We start from the raw sequence: 20,922 nt of genomic DNA, 5'->3' as shown, positions 1-20,922 counted from the left end.
TATGCTAAATATTCACAGTAAATAATAGTATCAGTGGAAGATACCACAATGAACTAAAGGGAACATTTGAGATATTATAAATCTTTGAGGAAAACATAGTACCATCTAGGACACTGAGGAAATTACTACTTATAAATTGTTTGATCCTAACTAATTAATAAAAGAAACTGTTAGATATTTCTTTTGCCCTGCAGTCCCAAGATTCTCAGGGCACTATGAACCAAGAAAGATGGGGACATCTGCCTTAGGGAATGGTGGAACCACAAAAGAAAGGATACCGGATTCTTAATTCCCACATGAAAGAAAGCCACCAACCAATAAAGAACTCCCACATTAGACTGGTATATGAGTCAGGAATACATTTCAGTTGCATTAACCATCGAACTTTGGGAGTTTGTCATTACCTAACTAATATGCAGAGCATGTAGGAATCCAGGTGTGAGGCCAAGAGCCTCAGATGTCAACATTGGATTCCTGCCACTGCTGTACCACAAGGAGGACCAGAAGAGATGAACTACATCTCACTGGAAGCCACCAAGCCCAAAAGATGACTCACAGAGTAGATGCCTTCTACCCAGTCAATGCATAAGCTCCCTGAAACAAAAATGAACCTTAAGTAAAGGGGCAAACAATATGGAGGAGGTGAAGAATGCTTAAAATTTAGCCCAAATGAGATTGAGTAACAAATTTGTCATGCTAAAATTTTTGCCATCGGTGCATAAGTGTTTAAATGCTGTTAATTACACCTTTTGGAAAGAAATAGGCTTACTTGATGTGTTTAACAATTTGCATAGAGATCTGATGTAATTGTTTTATATCTTTCCTAGCAAGACAATCGAGGGAAGGTGTCTCTTTCCCTACCTTCCCATCTCCCCTCAACAACTAGGGTAAGCTCAGAAGAAAGATGGAGAAGGCGGTGCCTTGGTCCCCAGGTGGATGCAATCATAGGTAATCAGGGCTCTGTTACACACTGATGGCAACTTCCGGTACCTGTTTATTTATAGGGCTTTGTCGCTCCTGGCCTGCTGTAGACCGTGGTCTTAATGGTCTTTATAACACCTGTACGGGACACACAAGGTGGGCTTAACAGAGGTCTTATTGGATGAATAAAATGCCTTTTGCCTACTTCACAATGTCACCTAGGGCACCTTCTGCCACCTTCACAATGTCCCCCAAGGCACGGTGTTGCCTACTTCACAATGTCACTTTCAACTGACCCCGCACAGAAATGGGGACTTCACAGGAGTTTTCTGGGATATTACTGGTTTCAGCCCCATCTAATCTGAATCACTCGCCAGTGGTGGTTCCAGCCAATGAAGTTTTGAAAAACAAACGATCCGAAGTCCTGAGCGGCAGCAAATGGATTTAGGTTCAACAGCGGGGATGGAGAGGGGCACTAAACCCTGAGTTGTAAGCACTTGGGAAGCCCTCTCCGAAAGGGCGAGGAATCGGAGCTGCGTGTAGGCAGGGGTATGCATTTCTACACCGCCCAGGACGCCCCCTCTCCGCTGCTGCAGACCAGTGGCCGGCCCTGGAGGCCAGCGGTGTGGACATGAACTGATCTGTCCCAGCCCTGGGTCGCCAAACCGCTCGACGGAGTGCGGAGAAAGCAGCAAGTAGGTCCCAGGAGTGTAGGAAGGGAACCGGCCCGGCCCGGCTCACGGGGCGCTAGAGGGTCAGAAAGGACCCGCCCTTCCCAGACGGGCCCAGCAGGGAGAAGGTTGTCCTCAAGACCACGTGAGGTTTCCTCGCCCCTAAAAAGCCCGAAACAGGCCGGGCTTATGAGAGAGGAAAGTTAAGAAGGACGCCCGAACCTCCGCGTCCGGGCGCCCCGCTGCCGGCCCCAGAGCCTCTCTGCCAGCAGCTGCCTGGTCCTGCCGAGCGGAGCGGAGATCCCGGCCGCCGAGCAATGTCCCGCCACAGCCAGGATGAGCTCCTCGGGCTGCCCCAGCCACCGGCCCGGCTACCGCTGCTCCTGCTGCTTCTGGCCGCCGCGGTGCCTCTGAGCCAGGCAGGTGAGCCGCGCGCCCAGTGTGCCGTCCCGGCTGGGCGCGCAGGGAGGGACCCTTGGAAGCCTGCGCTCTACCCTCTGCGCGCGTGCCGCCCTGTGCGCTCGAGTCCACTCAAGTTGACTTCCCGCGGGTGTCCGTCTGTTTTCTGGGTGGAAGCCAGCTTCTGCCGGGGGGGACGGCCCGGGTTGTTCCAGCCCTGCTGGCGCTCGGGGATGGCCCCTGACGAGGACTTGGGGGTGTGTTTCTCCGAACTTAGAAAGTGCTGGCCGGAATTCTTGGCAGACAAACAGGTTCTCTCCGGCACGGCTCTTGGCTTTGCTGATTCTTGGCTGATCATAAAAGCGTCAGCCAAAGGACATCTAAATATATTTATTCTCATCATAGAGTGTGATCCAGGTTGCCACTTTTTTTTTTTTTTTTTTTTTCAAATTGACAATGGCTTTGGTTTAAAGTGTTGAGAAGAGCAACCTGGTATTGTTAGCTTGAAATGTGCTGGCAGTGTACCCAAGGATTTATGTTCTTTCATATACTGCTCACTGCAGTCCTAAATGGGCTTCCCAGGTGGCATAGTGGTAAAACAGAATCCGCCTGCCAATGCAGAAAACGCAGGAGGCCTGGATTTGATCCTTGGGTGAGGAAGATCCCCTGGAGAAAGAAACCCACTCCAGTTTTCTTGCCTGGGAAATCCCATGGAAAGAGGAGCCTGGCAGGCTACAGTCCATGGGGTGGCAAAGAGTTTGACACGACTTAGCCACTAAACAACAACAATAACACGATCCTAAATAGGTTTATTATCCCTATTCTACAGATGAGAAAGTTTGAGACTGAGCAAGTTCAATGATTTGCATAACGATACACAGCAAATGGAGGCAGAGCTGAAATGCAAAACGGCATGTACTTGGCTACTCCCCTCTTAATAAAACAGGTTTTAAACAAGGTTTTATCCCTACAGGTATTGACACTGAACAGTACCCTTTGCTTCAAAAGTAAAAGGAGTGGGTGTGTTTGTGTGTGTGTGTTGGGGTGGGGGTGGGGGGAGGTCTGGGTTTTGTCTGTTTCACTCCCAATGAGTAAAACTAAGATTAATTAAAAAAAAAAACAAAACCTGAAAAACTTCAAAAGTAACGCGTAAGAAACAATTTATTTAAAACGAGAGAGGATTCATTTTATTTCCTAATCCCCTTTCTGTGCTGACCTTGCTCGAGACTAGGGTGGGGTTCAGCAGGGCTATCCCTTCCTAAAAGCGCCTTATGGGTTCTTGTTCTACTGTCTTCCATCAACCAGTATGTGCAGTTACCAGATTTCAAAGCCTTCGCTTTCGCAATGTGCCCACTTATCACTCTTAAATTTTTCCAGTCTCTGAAGCTGCCTCAGCTTCTGAGCTCAGAAGTGATCACTCCCCGGCTCCTGATCCGTGATTTGTTTGCACATTCTGGAGGCGGTGGTGTCGATGCCGCCTTGTGGTGGCGCGCTGAAACCGCTCATTTTTGAACACACCTGGGACAGGCTGGGGAGTGCCCCGGAAACGGAAATGGTGGTAGTGTCTGGAAGGATGGCAGAAACTTTTCTCCCTTTCCTGGTCTCCTTTTAGATTCTTGGGATTGTTTTAAATGTTCCGGTAGATGGAGTGGGCAGCCTAAAGAATGAGATGGAGACATTGTTTTTCTGAAGATGGGGCACTGTTTATTTAGGAAAATATCACCCTGCAAGAAATAGCTTCTTAAACTGAGTCCCCGATTCTGGCTCGGTCTATTATAGACTTCAAACATAATCACATTGCATTTATCTTTCCAGACCAAAACTCCCACGTGTGTTTTAGGATGCCTTGTAAATTTTTCTTTTCTTTTTTTTTTTTTTGCCCAGCAGCTTGTGGCCACAACCAGAGATTGAACCCAAGCCATAGACAATAAAAGCATGGAGTTCTAACCACTGGAAAACCAGGGAATTACCAGTTTTTCTAGTCATATGTATAGGGAAGTCAGGTTGTCACTAGGGAAAGAGATGGGTTGGTTGCCAAGACACTCATAAAGTGGCACGTGCCTTGGTAAAGTGAGTTTCAGATCTGGCCCTGGGTTTCTCAGGGATAGACTCTAGAAATTCATTCTTTGCAATTCTCCAGAGCTGATCAGATACAAGGAAACTGATTTTTAACAATCTGGTTATTTGTGTAGCCTGCTCTGGGAACATTCTCACTGTAATCAAACTACCTGGGATAAAAAATATACCAGAGATTCTCAGGCTGAGGACCTGATTCATCTACCTCTCACTAGGACTGGGCATTTCAGGCAGTACATAACTGCTCCTTACCGGTCACTGCTTGCTCAAAACAGCTGGTCACAGACTCCTTTTCCACTCTCCCATGGCTTACCAGTACCACTTGAGACTAACTGACTGCCTGTCTAGATTAGCTAATCCCTTTAAGTGGCTGTCAAGGAGTCTACAGTCCTGGGAGTTGTTCAGGCTCCTTAATTGACAGCAGACTTGTGGTTGAGGCCAATCTCAATTGATCCTTTATCTCTGAGGGCTTCCTTATTTCCAGATTCCCTGTGGAAGTTGCACCATATGTTCACTCTTTCCATGGCAGGTCTTCATTCTTGGAAGTCAAATATTAGAGAGATGGGTTGGAATTCCAAGCAGAAGCCATGGGGCCAGACTGCCTATGTTTGAAGCCTGGCTCCAATACTGACAAACTGCATGACTTTTAGCCAATTATCTAATCTCTCCATGCCTCAATTTCCTCATCTGTAAAATGGGTATTATAATAATACCTATATCGTAAGTTTGTTATGAGGAACAGTGCCTGGCACATAGTGTGAAAGTCCATCAGTCATTTCCGACTCTTTGAGACCTCATGGACTATACAGTCCATGGAATTCTCCAGGCCAGAATACTGGAATGGATAACCTTTCCCTTTTCCAGGAGATCTTCCCAACCCAGGGCTCAAACCCAGGTCTCCCACATTGCAGGCAGATTCTTTACCAACTGAGCTATCAGGAAAGCTTAACTAACTAGGGCACATAGTAGGGGCTATATAATTGAGTGTCTATTATGACCAGCCATGGGAGTTGCTTTTCTCTGAAAAGGCATCGTGGATCTCTTGATAAGAAAGTGAAAGTGAAGTCACTCAGTTGTGTCCGACTCTTTGCGATCCCATGGACTGTAGTCTACCAGGCTTCTCTGTCCATGGGATTTTCCAGGCAGGAGTACTGGAGTGGGTTGCCATTTCCTTCTCCAGGGGATCTTCCTAACCCAGGGATCGAACCCAGGTCTCCTGCATTGCAGGCAGACGCTTTATCCTCTGAGCCACTTGATAAGGCAACAGAACTGCTGATGATAATTCCTGTTCAGTGAAGTAATAACTTGTTATAAAGACAGATTTTCTTAATCATGGCCTAACATTTTAGGGAGTTGGGGTGCCTACCAGTACATTAAGCAGCTCTTTCAGAAAGCACTTTCCTGGGTTATAAGTGTCTGAAGTCATCATGATTATTTTTGCCAAAGTGCAATTTTATTATCCAAGGCTGCTTTAGAATTTCCCAATACTTTCCTGTTTTTCGGGGTTCCCTGGCGACTCAGCTAGTAAAGAATCCACCTGCAATGTGGGAGACCTGAATTTGATCCCTGAGTTGGGAAGACCCCCTGGAGAAGGGAACAGCTACAGTATTCTGGCCTGGAGAATGCCATGGATTGTACAGTCCCTGGGATCACAAAGAGTCAGACAGGACTGAGTGACTTTAACTTCACTTCACCTCACTTCCTGTTTTTCTGTACCAGTTTTTTTTGGTTTTTTTTTAATGTGGTAATGTATTGTCTTTTTTAAAAACACACACACACTTTTTATTTTACATTGGAATATAGCCCATTAACAATGTAATAGTTTCAGGTGCACAGCAGAGCAACTCGGCCATACATACACATGTATCCATTCTCCCCCAAACTCCCTTCCCATTCAGGCTGCTACATAATATTGAACAGAGTTCCCTGTGTTATACAATAGATCCTTGTTAGTTATAAGCTTTAAATACAGCTGTGTATACATGTCAATCCCCAAACTCCCTCATTATCCCTTCCCTTCACTCTTTGCCCTGGTAACCATAAGTTTGTTCTCTAAGTCTGTGACTTTGTTTCTATTTTGTAAATAAGTTCATTTATATCATTTCTTTTTAGACTTCCCATATAAGCTATATTGTATGATATTTCTCTTTCTCCCTGTCTGACTTACTTCACTCAGTATGATAATCTCTAGATCCATCCATGTTGCTGCACGTGACATTACTTCATTCTTTTCAATGGCTGAGTAATATTACATTGTATATATGTACCACAATTTGTTTATCTGTTCCTCTGTCAATGAACATTTAGGTTGCTTCCATGTCTTGACTATTGTAAGCAGTGCTGTAATGAACATTGGGGTACATATATCCTTTCCGATCATGTTTTCCTCCAGATATATGCCCAGGAGTGGGATTGCAGGGTCATAGAGTAGCCCTACTTTTAGTTTTTAAAGAAACCTCCATACTGTTCTCCATAGTGGTTGTATGAATTTGCATTCCCACCAACAGTGCAGGAGGCTTCCCTTCTCTCCACACCTTCCCTAGCATTTATTGTTTGTGGATTTTTTGATGATAGCTATTTTGACTTGTGTGAGGTGATATCTCATTGTAGTTTTGATTTGCGTTCCTCTTATATGGCTGGATGGCATCACCGACTCGATGGACATGAGTTTGGGTGAACTCCGGGAGTTGGTGATGGACAGGGAGGCCTGGTGTGCTGCAATTCATGGGGTCACAAAGAGTCAGACTCGACTGAGTGACTGAACTGAACTGAACTCTCTTAGTCCTATATTAATTCAATCACATCCCAGTTTTTGAACTGGATCAGGCAAAGGCTGAGAAGTCAGTCCTGTGCTAATTAGACCATCATGAGTGACAGCTGTGTGACCACAGAGGCTTCCACATCTGCCACGTTGACGAGGAAGGATGCAGGGTGCAAGCATAAAAGCATCTCATTTTTATCCCCCCCAGTCCCATCAAGCTTCTTCAGTGGAGCCAGAAACTTTCTTGTCTCTTGGAAGAAATCTAGATCAAGTTTTGACTTTTCTTGTCACTCTGTTCATAATAGCAATGCCCTACTCCCTGTAATGGTGAAAATCTCCAAACTCATGAAGAAAAAATCTCTTTCCTTAACTGCTCATTTTTGACTTAGCTGTTGGCATGGACAAGTGACACTGCCACCTACCTCTTAGTCTTCCTAATGCAGCTTCTCCTTCTCACTGGGCTGCACTGGCCCCTCCAAGCTGCAGGAGCTGAGGGGAGCACTGGAGGTGAGAGCAGCTGGCCCCACCCAGGCAGTCTGGATGCTCTCTGGGACTAAGAGCATCAGAAGGACTTTGCTGGCCCACAGTCACTGATTTTTAACTTCCACATGCTACCCCCATCATCACATGGGTAAGTGCAAGTCCTGGGATGTCATGTCGGACTCCTTTCACCCCTGGAATTTCAGGAGCCCACCTGCAATTCCTTTTGTCCATCTAAGCAGAAGTCAGGGAGAAGGATATGAAGCAATATTCTCTGATTTGTTTTTCTTTTTTAGGAATGACTGAAACTTTGTCCTAGTAGTTTGGTTACACTTGCTGACTCTTTTGGGGTGTAAAAACAGCAAGGTATCATTGCAAATACAGTAAGAAAGCAGTAATAAATTTGTGGGCATCTGAATATACCAGCTCCCCATCTAGTCAAGGCTATTTTTCCAGTGGTCATGTATGGATGTGAGAGTTGGACTGTGAAGAAAGCTGAGCACCAAAGAATTGATGCTTTTGAACTGTGGTGTTGGGGAAGACTCTTGAGAGTCCCTTGGACTGCAAGGAGATCCAACCAGTCCATTCTAAAGATCAGTCCTGGGTGTTCTTTGGAAGGACTGATGCTAAAGCTGAAACTCCAATACTTTGGCCACCTCATGCGAAGAGTTGACTCATTGGAAAAGACTGATGCTGGGAGGGATTGGGGACAGGAGGAGAAGGGGACAGCAGAGGATGAGATGGCTGGATGGCATCACTGACTCGATGGACGTGAGTTTGAGTGAACTCCGGGAGTTGGTGATGCTCAGGGAGGCCTGGTGTGCAATTCATGGGGTCACAAAGAGTCGGACATGACTGAGCGACTGAACTGAACTGAATTCTTAGCAATGTTGAATGTCTTTTCATGTGCCTCTTGGCTATCTGTACGGACTGGAGAAATGTTTATTTAGGTCCTCTGCCCATTTTTTGATTGGATTGTTTGTTTTTGATGGTCAGATCAGATCAGATCAGTCGCTCAGTCGTGTCCGACTCTTTGCAACTCCATGAATCGCAGCATGCCAGGCCTCCCTGTCCATCACCAACTCCCGGAGTTCACTGAGACTCACATCCATCGAGTCAGTGATGCCATCCAGCCATCTCATCCTCTGTCGTCCCCTTCTCCTCTTGCCCCCAATCCCTCCCAGCCTCAGAGTCTTTTCCAATGTGTCAACTCTTCGCATGAGGTGGCTTCGCATCATTCCTTCCAAAGAAATCCCAGGGCTGATCTCCTTCAGAATGGACTGGTTGGATCTCCTTGCAGTCCAAGGGACTCTCAAGAGTCTTCTCCAACACCACAGTTCAAAAGCATCAGTTCTTCAGTGCTCAGCCTTCTTCACAGTCCAACTCTCACATCCATACATGACCACAGGAAAAACCATAGCCTTGACTAGATGAACCTTTGTTGGCAAAGTATTAAGTCACATTAGCTGTTTATAACTTTGGAGACTAATCCCTTGTTGGTCACATAATTTGCAAATATTTTCCCCAATCTTTGGGCTGTTTTTGGTTTTGTTTATGGTTTCTTTTGCTATGCATAAGCTTCTGAGTTTAATTAGTTCCATTTGTTTTTGTTTTTATTTCCACTACTCTGGGAGGTGAATCAAAAAAGATATTGCTGCCATTTATGTCAGAGAGTGTTCTGCCTATGTTTTCTTCTAGGAGCTGTGTAGTGTCTTTAATCCATTTTGAGTTTATTTTTGTGTATGGTATTAAAGAATGATCTAATTTCTTTTTTTTTTTTTTTAACATGTAGCTCTCCAGTTTTCCCAGCATCATTTATTGAAGAGACTATCTTTTCACCATTGTATAGTCTGGCCTCCTTCGTCATAGATTAATTGAGCACAGGTGCATGGGTTTACTTCTGGGTGCTCTATCCTGTTCCATTGATCTATATATCTGTTTTTCTGCCAGTACCGTACTCTTTTGATGACTATAGTTTTCCAGTGTAATCTGGAGTCAGAGAGCCTGGTCCCTCCAGCTCTGTTTTTCTTTCTCAAGATTGTTTTGATGATTTGGGATCTTTTGTGTCTCCATACAAATTTTAAGATTTTTTGTTCTAGTTTTGTGGGAAATGTCATTAGTAGTTTGATAAGGATTGCATTTGATCTATAGATTGCCTTGGGTAATATAATTATTTGGACAATAGTTATTCTTCAATCCAAGAACATAATATGTTTTTTCATCTGTGTCATCTTTGATTTCTTTCATCAGTGTCTTATAGTATTCCATGTGTAGGTCTTTTGAACCCTGGGTAGATTTATTTCTAGGTGTTTTACTTTGCTTTATTTTTTTAAAGTAATGATAATGGGATTATTTCCTTAATTTCTCTTTCTGATGTTTCACTTTTAGTGCAGAGAAATGCAAGAGATTTCTCTGTATTAATTTTGTATCCTGCAACTTTACTGAATTCATTGATGAGCTCTAGTAGTTTTCTGGTAGTATCTTTAGGGTTTATTTTTTTGTATAGTATCATGGCAGTTTCACTCCCCCCCACCCCCCAATTTGGATTCCTTTTATTTTCTTCTCTGATTGCTGTAGCTAGGACTTCCAAAGCTATGTTGAATGTAAGTGGCAAAAGTGGACATCCTTGCCTTGTTCCTGATCTTAGAGGAAATGCTTTTAGCTTTTCACCATTGACTATGATGTTATCTGTAGGGCTGTCCTCAGTTCAGTTCAGTTGCTCAGTCATGTCTGACTCTTTGTGACCCCATGAATTGCAGCACCCCAGGCCTCCCTGTCCATCACCAACTCCCGGAGTTCATTCAGACTCACGTCCATCGAGTCGGTGATGCCATCCAGCCATCTCATCTTCTGTCATCCCCTTCTCCTCCTGCCCCCAATCCCTCCCAGAATCAGAGTCTTTTCCAATGAGTTAACCCTTCATATGAGGTGGCCAAAGTACTGGAATTTCAGCTTTAGCATCATTCCTTCCAAAGAAATCCCAGGGCTGATCTCCTTCAGAATGGACTGGTTGGATCTCCTTGCAGTCCAAGGGACTCTCAAGAGTCTTCTCCAACACCACAGTTCAAAAGCATCAAATCTTCGGCGCTCAGCTTTCTTCACAGTCCAACTCTCACATCCATACATGACCACTGGAAAAACCATAGCCTTGACTAGACGGACCTTTGTTGGCAAAGTAATGTCTCTGCTTTTCAATATGCTATCTAGGTTGGTCATAACTTTTCTTCCAAGGAATAAGTGTCTTTTAATTTCATGGCTGCACTCACCATCTGCAGTGATTTTGGAGCCCCCAAAAATAAAGTCTGACACTGTTTCCACCATTTCCCCAACTATTTGCCGTGAAGTGATGGGACCAGATGCCATGATCTTCGTTTTCTGAATGTTGAGCTTTAAGCCAACTTTTTCACTCTCCTCTTTCACTTTCATCAAGAGGCTTTTTAGTTCCTCTTCACTTTCTGCCATAAGGGTGGTGTCATCTGCATATCTGAGGTTATTGATATTTCTCCCGGCAATCTTGATTCCAGCTTGTGCTTCTTCCAGCCCAGTGTTTCTCATGATGTACTCTGCATATAGGTTAAATAAGCAGGGTGGCAATATACAGCCTTGTACTCCTTTTCCTATTTGGAACCAGTCTGTTGTTCCATGTCCAGTTCTAACTGTTGCTTCCTGACCTGCATACAAATTTCTCAAGAGGCAAGTCAGGTGGTCTAGTATTCCCATCTCTTTCAGAATTTTCCACAGTTTATTGTGATCCACACAGTCAAAGGCTTTGGCATAGTCAATAAAGCAGAAATAGATGTTTTTCTGGAACTCTCTCAATTTTTCGATGATCCAGCAGATGTTGGCAATTTGATCTCTGCCTTTTCTAAATCCAGCTTGAACATCTGGAAGTTCACGGTTCATGTATTGCTGAAGCCTGGCTTGGAGAATTTTGAGCATTAGTTTACTAGCATGTGAGATGAGTGCAATTGTGCGGTAGTTTGATCATTCTTTAGCATTGCTTTTCTTTGGGATTGGAATGAAAACTGATGTTTTCCAGTCCTGTGGCCACTGCTGAGTTTTCCAAATTTGCTGGCATATTGAATGCAGCACTTTCACAGCATCATCTTTCAGGATTTGAAATAGCTCAACTGGAATTTCATCACCTCCACTAGCTTTGTTCGTAGTGATGCGACTTTACATTCCAGGATGTCTGGCTCTAGGTGAGTGATCACACCATCGTGATTATCTGGGTCATGAAGATCTTTTTTGTACAGTTCTTCTGTGTATTCTTGCCACCTCTTCTTAATATCTTCTGCCTCTCTTAGGTCCATACCATTTCTGTCCTTTAACGAGCCCATCTTTGCATGTAATGTTCCCTTGGTATCTCTAATTTCCTTGAAGTGATCTCTTTTCTTGAAGAGCCCGTTCTGTTAGGGCTGTCTTATACAGCCTTTATTCTGTTGAGGTATGTTTTCTTTATGGAGAAGGAAATGGCAACCCACTCCAATATTCTTGCCCAGAAAATTCCATGAACAGAGGAGCCTGGAGGGCTACAGTCCATGGAGTTGCAAAGAGTCAGCCTTGACTGAGTGACTGAGCATGTGTTTCCTTTATGCTCACTTTCTGGAGAGGTTTTTTTCTTTTTTTTTTTAATAAACCGGTGCTGAATTTTATCAGGAGCTTTTTCTGCTTTTATTGAGATGATCATATGGTTTTTATTCTTTAGTTTGTTGATGTGGTTTATCACACTGCTTGATTTGTGAATATTGAAAAATCCTTGCATTCCTGGGATAAATCCCAGTTAATCATGGCATTTGAGCCATTTAATGTATTGTTGGATTAGAATTGATAGTATTTTGTTGAGGATTTCTGAGTCTGTGTTCATCAGTGGTATTGGCCTGTAATTTTCTTATCTGTGTGGTATCTTTGTCTGATTTTGGTATCAGAGTGATGGTGGCCTCATAGAATGATTTTGAGAGTTTTCCTTCCTCTGCCATTTTTTCAGAACAGTTTCAGAAGAATAGGTGTTAGCTTTTCTCTAAATGTTTGATAGAAGTCACCTGTGTCCCGGGCTTTTGTTTGTTGGGAGTTTTAAAATCACAGTTTCAGTTTCAGTGCTGTGATTGGGCTATTCATATCTTTTATTTCTTCCTGGTTCAGTCTGTGTCTTTTTAAGAATCTGTCCATTTCTTCCAGGTTGTCCATTTTATTGTCATACAGTTGCTTGTAGTAGTCTCTTATGATATTTTGTATTTCTGTGGTGTCAGTTGTAACATTTTTTGCATTTCTGATTTTACTGATTCGAGTCCTCTCTCAATCTGGCTAAGACTTTATCAGTTTTATCTTTTCAAAGAACCGGCTTTTAGTTTTGTTGATCTTTGCTATTGTCTTCTTTGTCTCTATTTCACTGATTTCTGCTCTGATCTTGTTTTCTTTTCTTCTACTAACTTTAGGTTTTGTTTGTTCTACTTTCTCTCATTGCTTTAAGTGTGAGGTTAGGTTGTTTATTTGAGATTATTCTTGTTTCCTGAGGTAAGACTGTATTGCTATAAATTTTCCTCTTAGAACTACTTTTGCTACATCCTATAGGTTTTGGATCATTGTGCTTCCATTTTCATTTGTCTCTAGGTATTTTTTGATTTCCCCTTTGATTTCTTCAGTGATCCATTGTTTGTTGAGTAACATATTGTTTAACTTCTATGTGTTTGTGTTTTATTGTTTTTTTTCTTGTACTTTATTTCTAATCTCAAAGTGTTGTAGTTGGAAAACATGCTTGATATGATTTCAGTTTTCTTAAATTTACACTCACTTTGTGGCCAGGCATGTGGTCAGTCCTGGAGAATATTGCATGTGTACTTGAGAAACATGTATTCATCTGCTTTTGGATGGAACGCTCTATAAATATAAATGAAGTCCATCTAGTCTAATGTGTTATTTAAGGCCTGTGTTTCCTTATTGATTTTCTGACTGGATGATTGATGAAAGTGGGATGTTATAGTCCCCCACTATTATCGTGTTACTGTCAGTTTTTCACTGTATGGCTGTTATGATTTGTCTTATGAATTGAGGTGCTTCTTTGTTGGGTACATATATATTTGCAATTGTTATATCTTCTTCTTGGATTGATCCCTTGATCATTATGTAGTGTCCTTCTTTGTCTCTTATAAGTCTTTAAAGTCTATTTTGTCTGATAGGAGTATGACTACTCCAACTTTCTTTTGATTTCCATTTGCATGGAATACCTTCTTCCATCCCCTCATTTTCAGTCTGTATGTGTCCCTAGGTCTGAGGTGGGTCTCTTATAGACAGCATATGTACAGGTCTTGTTTTTGAAGCCATTCAAACAGTCTCTGCCTTTCGGTTGGCACGTTTCATCCATTTGCATTTAAGGTAATTATCAGTATGTGTGTTCCTATTGCCATTTTCTTAATTATTTGGGGTTTGTTTTTGCAGGTATTTTTTCTTCCTTTCCTCTTTTATTTTCTTCTCTTGTGGTTTGATGGTCATCTTTAGTGTTATGTTGGGTTGCTTTTTCTTTTTTGTGTGTATATCTATTGTAGTTTTTAGGTTTGCTGCTTCTATGAGGTTTTGATATAGCAGTCTATAGTTGTACAGGTTGTTCTAAGTTGCTAGTCTCTTTCCTACCTAGAGGAGTTCCTGTTGTATTTGTTGTAAAGCGTTTCTGATGATGTTGAATTCTTGACTCTTGCTTGTTTGAAAAGCTTTTGGCTTCTCCCTCAAATCTGAATGATATACTTGCAGGGTAGAGTATTCTTGGTTGTAGGTTCTTCCCTTTCATCACTTTAAATACGCTGTGCCACTCCCTTCTGGCTTGCGGAGTTTCTGCCTGGAAGTCAGCTCATAACCTTATGGAAGTACCCATGTATTTTTTTGTCATTTTCCCCTTGTTGATTTTCATATTTTTTCATTGTCTTTAATTTTTGTCAATTTGATTACCATGTGTCTTGCTGTGCTCTTCTTTGGGTTTATCCTGCCTGGGACACTCTGCACTTCCCAAACTTGGTTGAGGGGGTTTCCTTTCCCATGTTCGAGAAGTTTTCAGCTATCGTCTCCTCAAATATTTTATTAGATCCTTTCTCTATTTCTTATAATTTTTGAACCCTTATAATGCAAATGTTGGTGTGTTTAATATGTCCCAAAGGTCTCTTAGGTTGTCTTTATTTCATTCTTTATTTTGTTCAGTGGCAGTGATTCCCACCATTCTGCCTTTTAGGTCACTATTCCTTCTTCTGCCTCATTTATTCTGCTTGATTCCCTCTAGTATCTATTTAATTTCAGTTAGTGTACTTTTTGTCTCTGTTTGTTGTTCTTTAGTTCTTCCAGGTCTATATTAAACATTTCTTGCATCTTCTCAATCCTTGCCTAAATCATTTATCCAAGATCCTGGATCATCTTCACTATCATTATTCTAAATTCTTTTTCTGGAAGGTTGCCTATCTCTACTTCATTTAGTTGCTTTTCTGGGGTTTTATTTTGTTCCTTCATCTGAGACATAATCCTCCACATTTTCATTTTCTCTAACTTTCTGTGATAGTGGTTTTTATTCAACAGGTTGCAGGGTTGCAGTTCTTGCTTCTGCTGTCTACCTTCTAGTAGATGGAGTATCTAAGAGTTTTGTGCAAGTTTCCTGATGGGAGGGACTGGTGGTAAGTAGAGCTGGTTCTTGCTCTTGTGGACAAGTCTGTGCTCAGTTAAACTTTACCCCACTTGTCTGCTGATGGGTATGGCTGTGTTCCTTCCCTCTTGGTTGTTTGGTCTGAATCAGCCCAACACTGGAGCCTACAGGCTGGTGTGGATAATGGTGACCTCATGGAGGCCTCATGCCAATGAGTACTTCTGAGAACTGCTGCTACCAGTGTCCTTGTCTCCATGGTGAACCATAGCTGCCCCCCCATTCTGCAAAGACCCTCCAGCTCTAGCAGGTAAGGTCCAGTTCAGTGTCCTATGGGGTCACTGCTCCCTTCCCCTGGGTTCTAATGTGCACCAGATTTTGTGTGTGCCCTCCAAGAGTGGACTCTGTTTTCCCCAATCCTGTGGAAGTCCTGCAATCAAATCCCACTGGCCTTCAAAGTCAGGTTCTCTGGGGATTCCTTCTCCTGTTGCCAGACCCCCACATTGGGAAGCCTGACATGGGGCTCAGAACCTTCACTCCAGTGGGAGAAGTTCTGTGTTATAATTTATCTCCAGTTTATGAGTAGCCCACCTGGTGATTATGTGATTTTATTTTATCATGATTGCACCCCTCCTGCTATCTCATTGCAGCTTCTCCTTTGTCTCTGGATATGTGGGACAGCTTTTTTGGTTGGTTCTAGCATCTTCCTGTCAATGATGGTTCAGCAGTTTGTTGTGATTCCAGTGCTCTCTCAAGGAGTGAGTGCACATCCTTCTACTCTGCCATCTTGAAGCAATTCAAGGGCTATACCAGTTTATCAGAATATATACAAGATAATTCCCAGAAATGGGAAAAGCCTTAACTAAAGTGATACATAGGAAAGGAAAGGAAGTAGATAAAAGCGTGAGGACTTGGTAAATGGCCAGAAGGAACAACATCAATTTCGTTTTTAGGGTAAGAGCATTGGGGTGCATGTATCATTTCCAAGCATGTTTTCCTCCAGATATATGCCCACAAGTGGGATTGCAGGGTAGTATGGTAGACCTATTTTTAGTTTTTAAGAAACCTCCATACTGGTCTCCATAGTGGCTATATCAATTTACATTCCCACCAACAATGCAGGAGAGTTCCCTTCTCTCCACACCTTCCCTAGCATTTATTGTTTGTGGATTTTTTTTGATGATAACCATTTTGACTGGTGTGAGGTGTTATCTCATTGTAGTTTTGATTTGCATTTCTCTAATACTTAGCAATGTTGAGTTGAGAATACCCAGATCAAAGCGGGTAGATGTTTCTTGCCTTCATCATGGTAAGAACTAAAGGAAAAGGTGTTTATTTGAGGGTTGGGAATAGGGTGACTTTAGTTTGGGATGTGTGGAGTTTGGGATATTTTGAGAAAATTTAGGGAGGTTCTCTCATAAAGACTAACATACAAATATTTTGACTGAACATTTATTATAGCCTCTGACAGGGCAAATACAAGCATGGCATCACATTTATTGATTAGACCTTAGCTAAAAACATTTTTTTAATAGATAAGTTCAGAAGAATTTCTGGGAGAAGTATTAATACTTATTAATCTTTATCATTAAATTTTGTTTCCTGGTCCTGAAACTTATAGAAAAGATCAAAACCTTTCTCCAGAAGAAAATTGAAAAGACCCTCCTCCTTCAGTCCTGAAATTGGGGTATGTGTGTGTTAGTTGCTCAGCTCTGTCTGATTCTTTGTGATCCCATAGACTAGCCTACCATGCTCCTCAGTCCATGAGATTCTCCAGGAAGAACACTGGAGTGGGTTACCAGTCCCTTATCCAGGGGATCTTCCCAACCCATGGATCAAACCCAAGTCTCCTGCATTTAGGCAGATTCTTTACCATCTGAGCCACCAAGGGAAGCCTCAAAATTGGGGTAGAAAATTTTAAATAACTATTTCTTGGTGATTTACTTTCCATAATATTTGAAGTTTTTATCCATGAACTTCATCTTGGGTCTTGGTTCTGACACACAAAATAGAAACTTTAGTTTTCACACTTATTTAGACATTATTTTCACTTGTGTCACCTGTTATGTTTTGTTGGATTCCAAATTACAATGCATTAACTATTGAAATAGCAGAAAAGGTAGTAGCAGCAATAATGTAGTGAATCTCAAGAAATTAATTTTGTTTAACATTTTAAGAATTGTTTAAGAATACATTTGTTTTACCTTTTTTTTAAAAAAAAAAAAAAAAGAGAAGGTTCCAGTTGCTTCTACAACTTAGGTCTCACAATTTTTTGATAACTTAGCTTTAAGATGTGACTAGAAAATGTATTAATAATGTTATTATGTAGGTTTCTTATACTACAATGAAACAGGAATTTACTTAATGTGGTTAAAAAAATGAAACTAAGAGGTAGTGAAATTATGAGGAAACTTGAGTCTAACACTTGCAACTCCATGTCTGTATAGACAGCAGATATGTTATAATCTTCTTGGGAAAAATTGTGAAAGTCTCTTGATTGAGAGAGACAGGCTTGCTCTGAAGTTTGTCCTGCAGCCTTGCAAACACAGCTACAGTTCTAATATAAAGTAGTGTCAAGTTACTCAAACCAGACCTAAGATATCAAAATTCTAATTTACAGTGAGAAATCAAGAATTAATATACTGCAGATGTGATGTGAATCTGTCTCCAATGGTAACCTTCCAGCCAGTGTAAAAGCTGAGGATTTGAGTGGCCATAGGATAAAACATTATATTAAGCCCAAGGGAGTCAATACAATGAGATACATGATGCCACCCCTCATTCTTAAGAAATTTATAGTCAAATTTACTGCAACAAATACACACAAATTCATATAACTAAAGAGAGATCTAGATGAGCAGTGAGCTTAGTGCTGAATCAGAATGGGGCAAAGTTGACTTTCTGTTGATAAGACTTTTGACAAGAACTCTGAGTTAAGCCAGCAGTGAAGAACCAGGTACACTTCTAGGAGGTGAAGGAAAGAGATCATTCCAGAGCCAAGCAAACCTGCAGCATTTTTATGTACTAGTATTTTGTTTCCTTGAAGCTATTTTTTTTTTAAGCTAATCCGTTTCAACCTGCTTTGTGTATTAGACACATTATTCAACGCACCTTTTATTCTAGCTTCACTCAGGTAAGCTGAGGCACCTCACCTCAGCCAAACTGCAAGAGCCGCCACTTTCTACCTCAGAGCTCCTCTGAAATCATAGCTGTTTAGCACTGGAGCATGTGCATAACTGGGAATGGTCAAAGGCCACCTTTGACCTATGCAGGATGTGAGTAAGTGGATAAATGCTTCCTCTTTCCATCCCTGGGGTGTGGTCTTCAGAGGCTTATTTTGCATACCTCTTTGGACCATCTTAAATGCACCCTGCTGCTTTCCCTCCCTCTGTGTTTCACTCTCCTAGCCCCCTACTCCTGTTCTCCGGAGCACTTTGCCAAATGATTCTCTTTTCATCCAGAATCCCAGGCTCTGATTTCTGGAGAGAGTGAGAGCTAAAATACCAACTTATGATTTTGTTGCCTGGAGATTGATTATTCATTAGTTAGTTATTTTCTTAGTGACTCTGATGAAGAGATAAAGCAAATCTAAAAACCAGGTATCCATTTATTTTAAGTTCTTTCAGAGAAGGAAAGGTGCAAAGCCAGGGTACAGAGAAGGAAGTTGAATGATTGTGCTCATTGAACATGAAAGAGAAAAGTAATTTGAGGATCATAGTAAACTATTAGCTAAAACTAATCTGAATAGATTAAGTTGAAATTTTGCTTTTATATTTTCTCTGACATATGCTCTGCTTTCTCATGTATCTTTTTTCCCTCTATCTGACTGACTATATAGGGGGAAATTGTATTGCTCAGGGTTGAAAACCACTTCCTCTTTCATAAATGAAGTGCTAGCAAACTTAGGTTCCAACTATGGGAAAAAGTGATTTCGGCCATGTATTACCGTTTTACGGATTCTAAGACAGTGTGACAAATTTTTTTTTTTAACTGAAAACAATTAACTTATAGAAAATATTAGAATACATAAAGAAAAGAAATTCAATTTGGGTGTTTGGGTTTTTACTTAGAAATCAAAAATTGATGGGGCTTCTTTTCATCTTTATTTGTGGAAGAAAAAACTTTTTTAGAAAGTAATATTCTCAATCATTCAATAAATATTTATCAAGTGCATTGATTCTAAGGATGTTACTGTTATAAATGTTTAAATCTCATTTTCACGAAGATGGCATTTGCCCCTTGGACATCTGAATGTCCTCTAGGCTTCTTACCCGAGCTTGAGGACATAACGACTTGAGTTATTTTAGACTAACTTCTGTGAATGTTCAGATAAATTTCACTTTGGGGTCAGGAACACGCACATGTAATCTAGATCCATCACAGAAACATTATTGTGCCAGCTCTAGCATTCCCAGGATATGGGGTCACAAGCAAAAGTGGCCCCTACCTTCACAGAGCCTGCATAAAGCAAGGTTGAGATTAGAATTATGTGATATTTTTCTACCTTTTTGCTATTACAGTTTCCACACCAGTCACTTCACAACATGGGGATTTTTTTTTTTAATAGAAAAGCATAAGGCTTAAACTAATCAAGTATTTAAGAAAAAAAAATTTTTTTTAAAGGCATGAGACTGGACAACCAGGAAGAGTTGATATATGGAGAAAACATTGAGGAACGGAGGACATCAATTAGGGGTAGCACAAGAAACTCAGATTTTGGCTTAATTCTCAAAGCACTTGCTAAATTGTTCAGTGTGTTAGCAGTAAATTTTTCTCACTGAATTCTCTTGAGGACTGGGTAAAAAAAAAAAAATTTCCCATATATGGGGGCACATAAATGTCAAAAAAGCACAGATTTGCAGAAGTTTATTATTTGTGGTAAGAAAAGGGGGTAGTACCAGTAACAGTGAAACAGCCATCCTTTCTCATTTCCCTCCAAGTTCACTGGTGGTAAGGGTGGATGAGAATGCAGGAGAAAAGCTGGGAAGGGGCTGAGGCTGTAGCATTCATGGTCCAAGATCAGTTTGGAAAGCATATTTATTATATTTGGGAGGAGCAGAAAGGACGTTTCTGTAGATGTTGCCCACAATTATCCAACTGTGGTCAATTGACTCAGTAACAATTGGACTCTCTTTCATGACCAGAGGTTCCCTGGTGGCTCAGATGGTAAAGCGTCTGCCTGCAATGTGGGAGACCCGGGTTCAATCCCTGGGTTGGGAAGATCTCCTGGAGAAGGAAATGGCAACCCACTCCAGTATTCTTGCCTGGAGAATCCCAGGGACAGAGGAGCCTGGTGGGCTGCAGTCTATGGGGTCGCAAAGAGTCGGACACGACTGAGTGACTTCACTTCACTTCACTTCATGACCAGAAACCTGGTGAATAGGTATTCTGCACCTGCCTATGTTTATCACTGCCATTACTTCCACTTTACCATTTTCAAAGAAAGTCCACAATTATGGTCATGACTTGACTGAGAATAATTGACTTTCCTGCTCAAGATCTTTCTTTAACAGTTATAACACTGGCTGATTAGTGCAGCTTGACCAAGTCCCAGTCTATCACCTTGTTGGGCCAAGGTGCCATGATGCTCTAACATTAAGATTCTAATTTTAGTGCTTATTTCATAGACAGTTTTCCCTGGTGGTCCAGTGGTTAAAACACTGCACTCCCAATGCAGGGAGCCCGGGATTTGATCCCTGGTCAGGGAACTAAATCTTATGTGCTGCAACTAGGAGTTCAAATTCTGCAACCAAAGATTCCACATGCCTCAGCCAAATAAATAAAATACTGAGTCAGTTTTGAATGTTGAAAGCAGATAACTGTATTTAAATATTGTATCTGAGCTTTCTAGTATCTTAACCACTAAAAACTTAGTATGTCCAAAACTAAACATATGCTCCCTCCCAGACATGTTTCCCTTCTGCTCCCTCTCTCAAGTGATGATACAATACCCATCTGCTGAGTCCCAGCCCAGAATCTGAGTCATTCTGGCCTCCTCC

At 41.7% G+C, this 20,922-nt stretch overlaps 1 protein-coding gene across 1 annotated transcript in view; it reads left to right on the top strand.

Moving 5' to 3' along the window:
* The first annotated feature begins 1,666 nt into the window (after positions 1–1,666).
* PLBD1 (phospholipase B domain containing 1) overlaps positions 1,667–20,922 on the top strand; it is an 88,248-nt gene continuing 68,992 nt past the window's right edge. The window contains exon 1 of the mRNA XM_006055151.3: positions 1,667–2,015. Coding sequence (XP_006055213.2) covers positions 1,910–2,015 — 106 coding nt within the window. The 5' untranslated portion in view covers positions 1,667–1,909. The remainder of the gene's footprint in view (positions 2,016–20,922) is intronic.

The sequence above is a fragment of the Bubalus bubalis genome, chromosome 4 (assembly GCF_019923935.1).
Source record: "Bubalus bubalis isolate 160015118507 breed Murrah chromosome 4, NDDB_SH_1, whole genome shotgun sequence".
NCBI lineage: Eukaryota > Metazoa > Chordata > Mammalia > Artiodactyla > Bovidae > Bubalus > Bubalus bubalis.
Note: the sequence above shows the minus strand (reverse complement) of the source record. Positions and strands in the feature narration are given on the sequence as shown.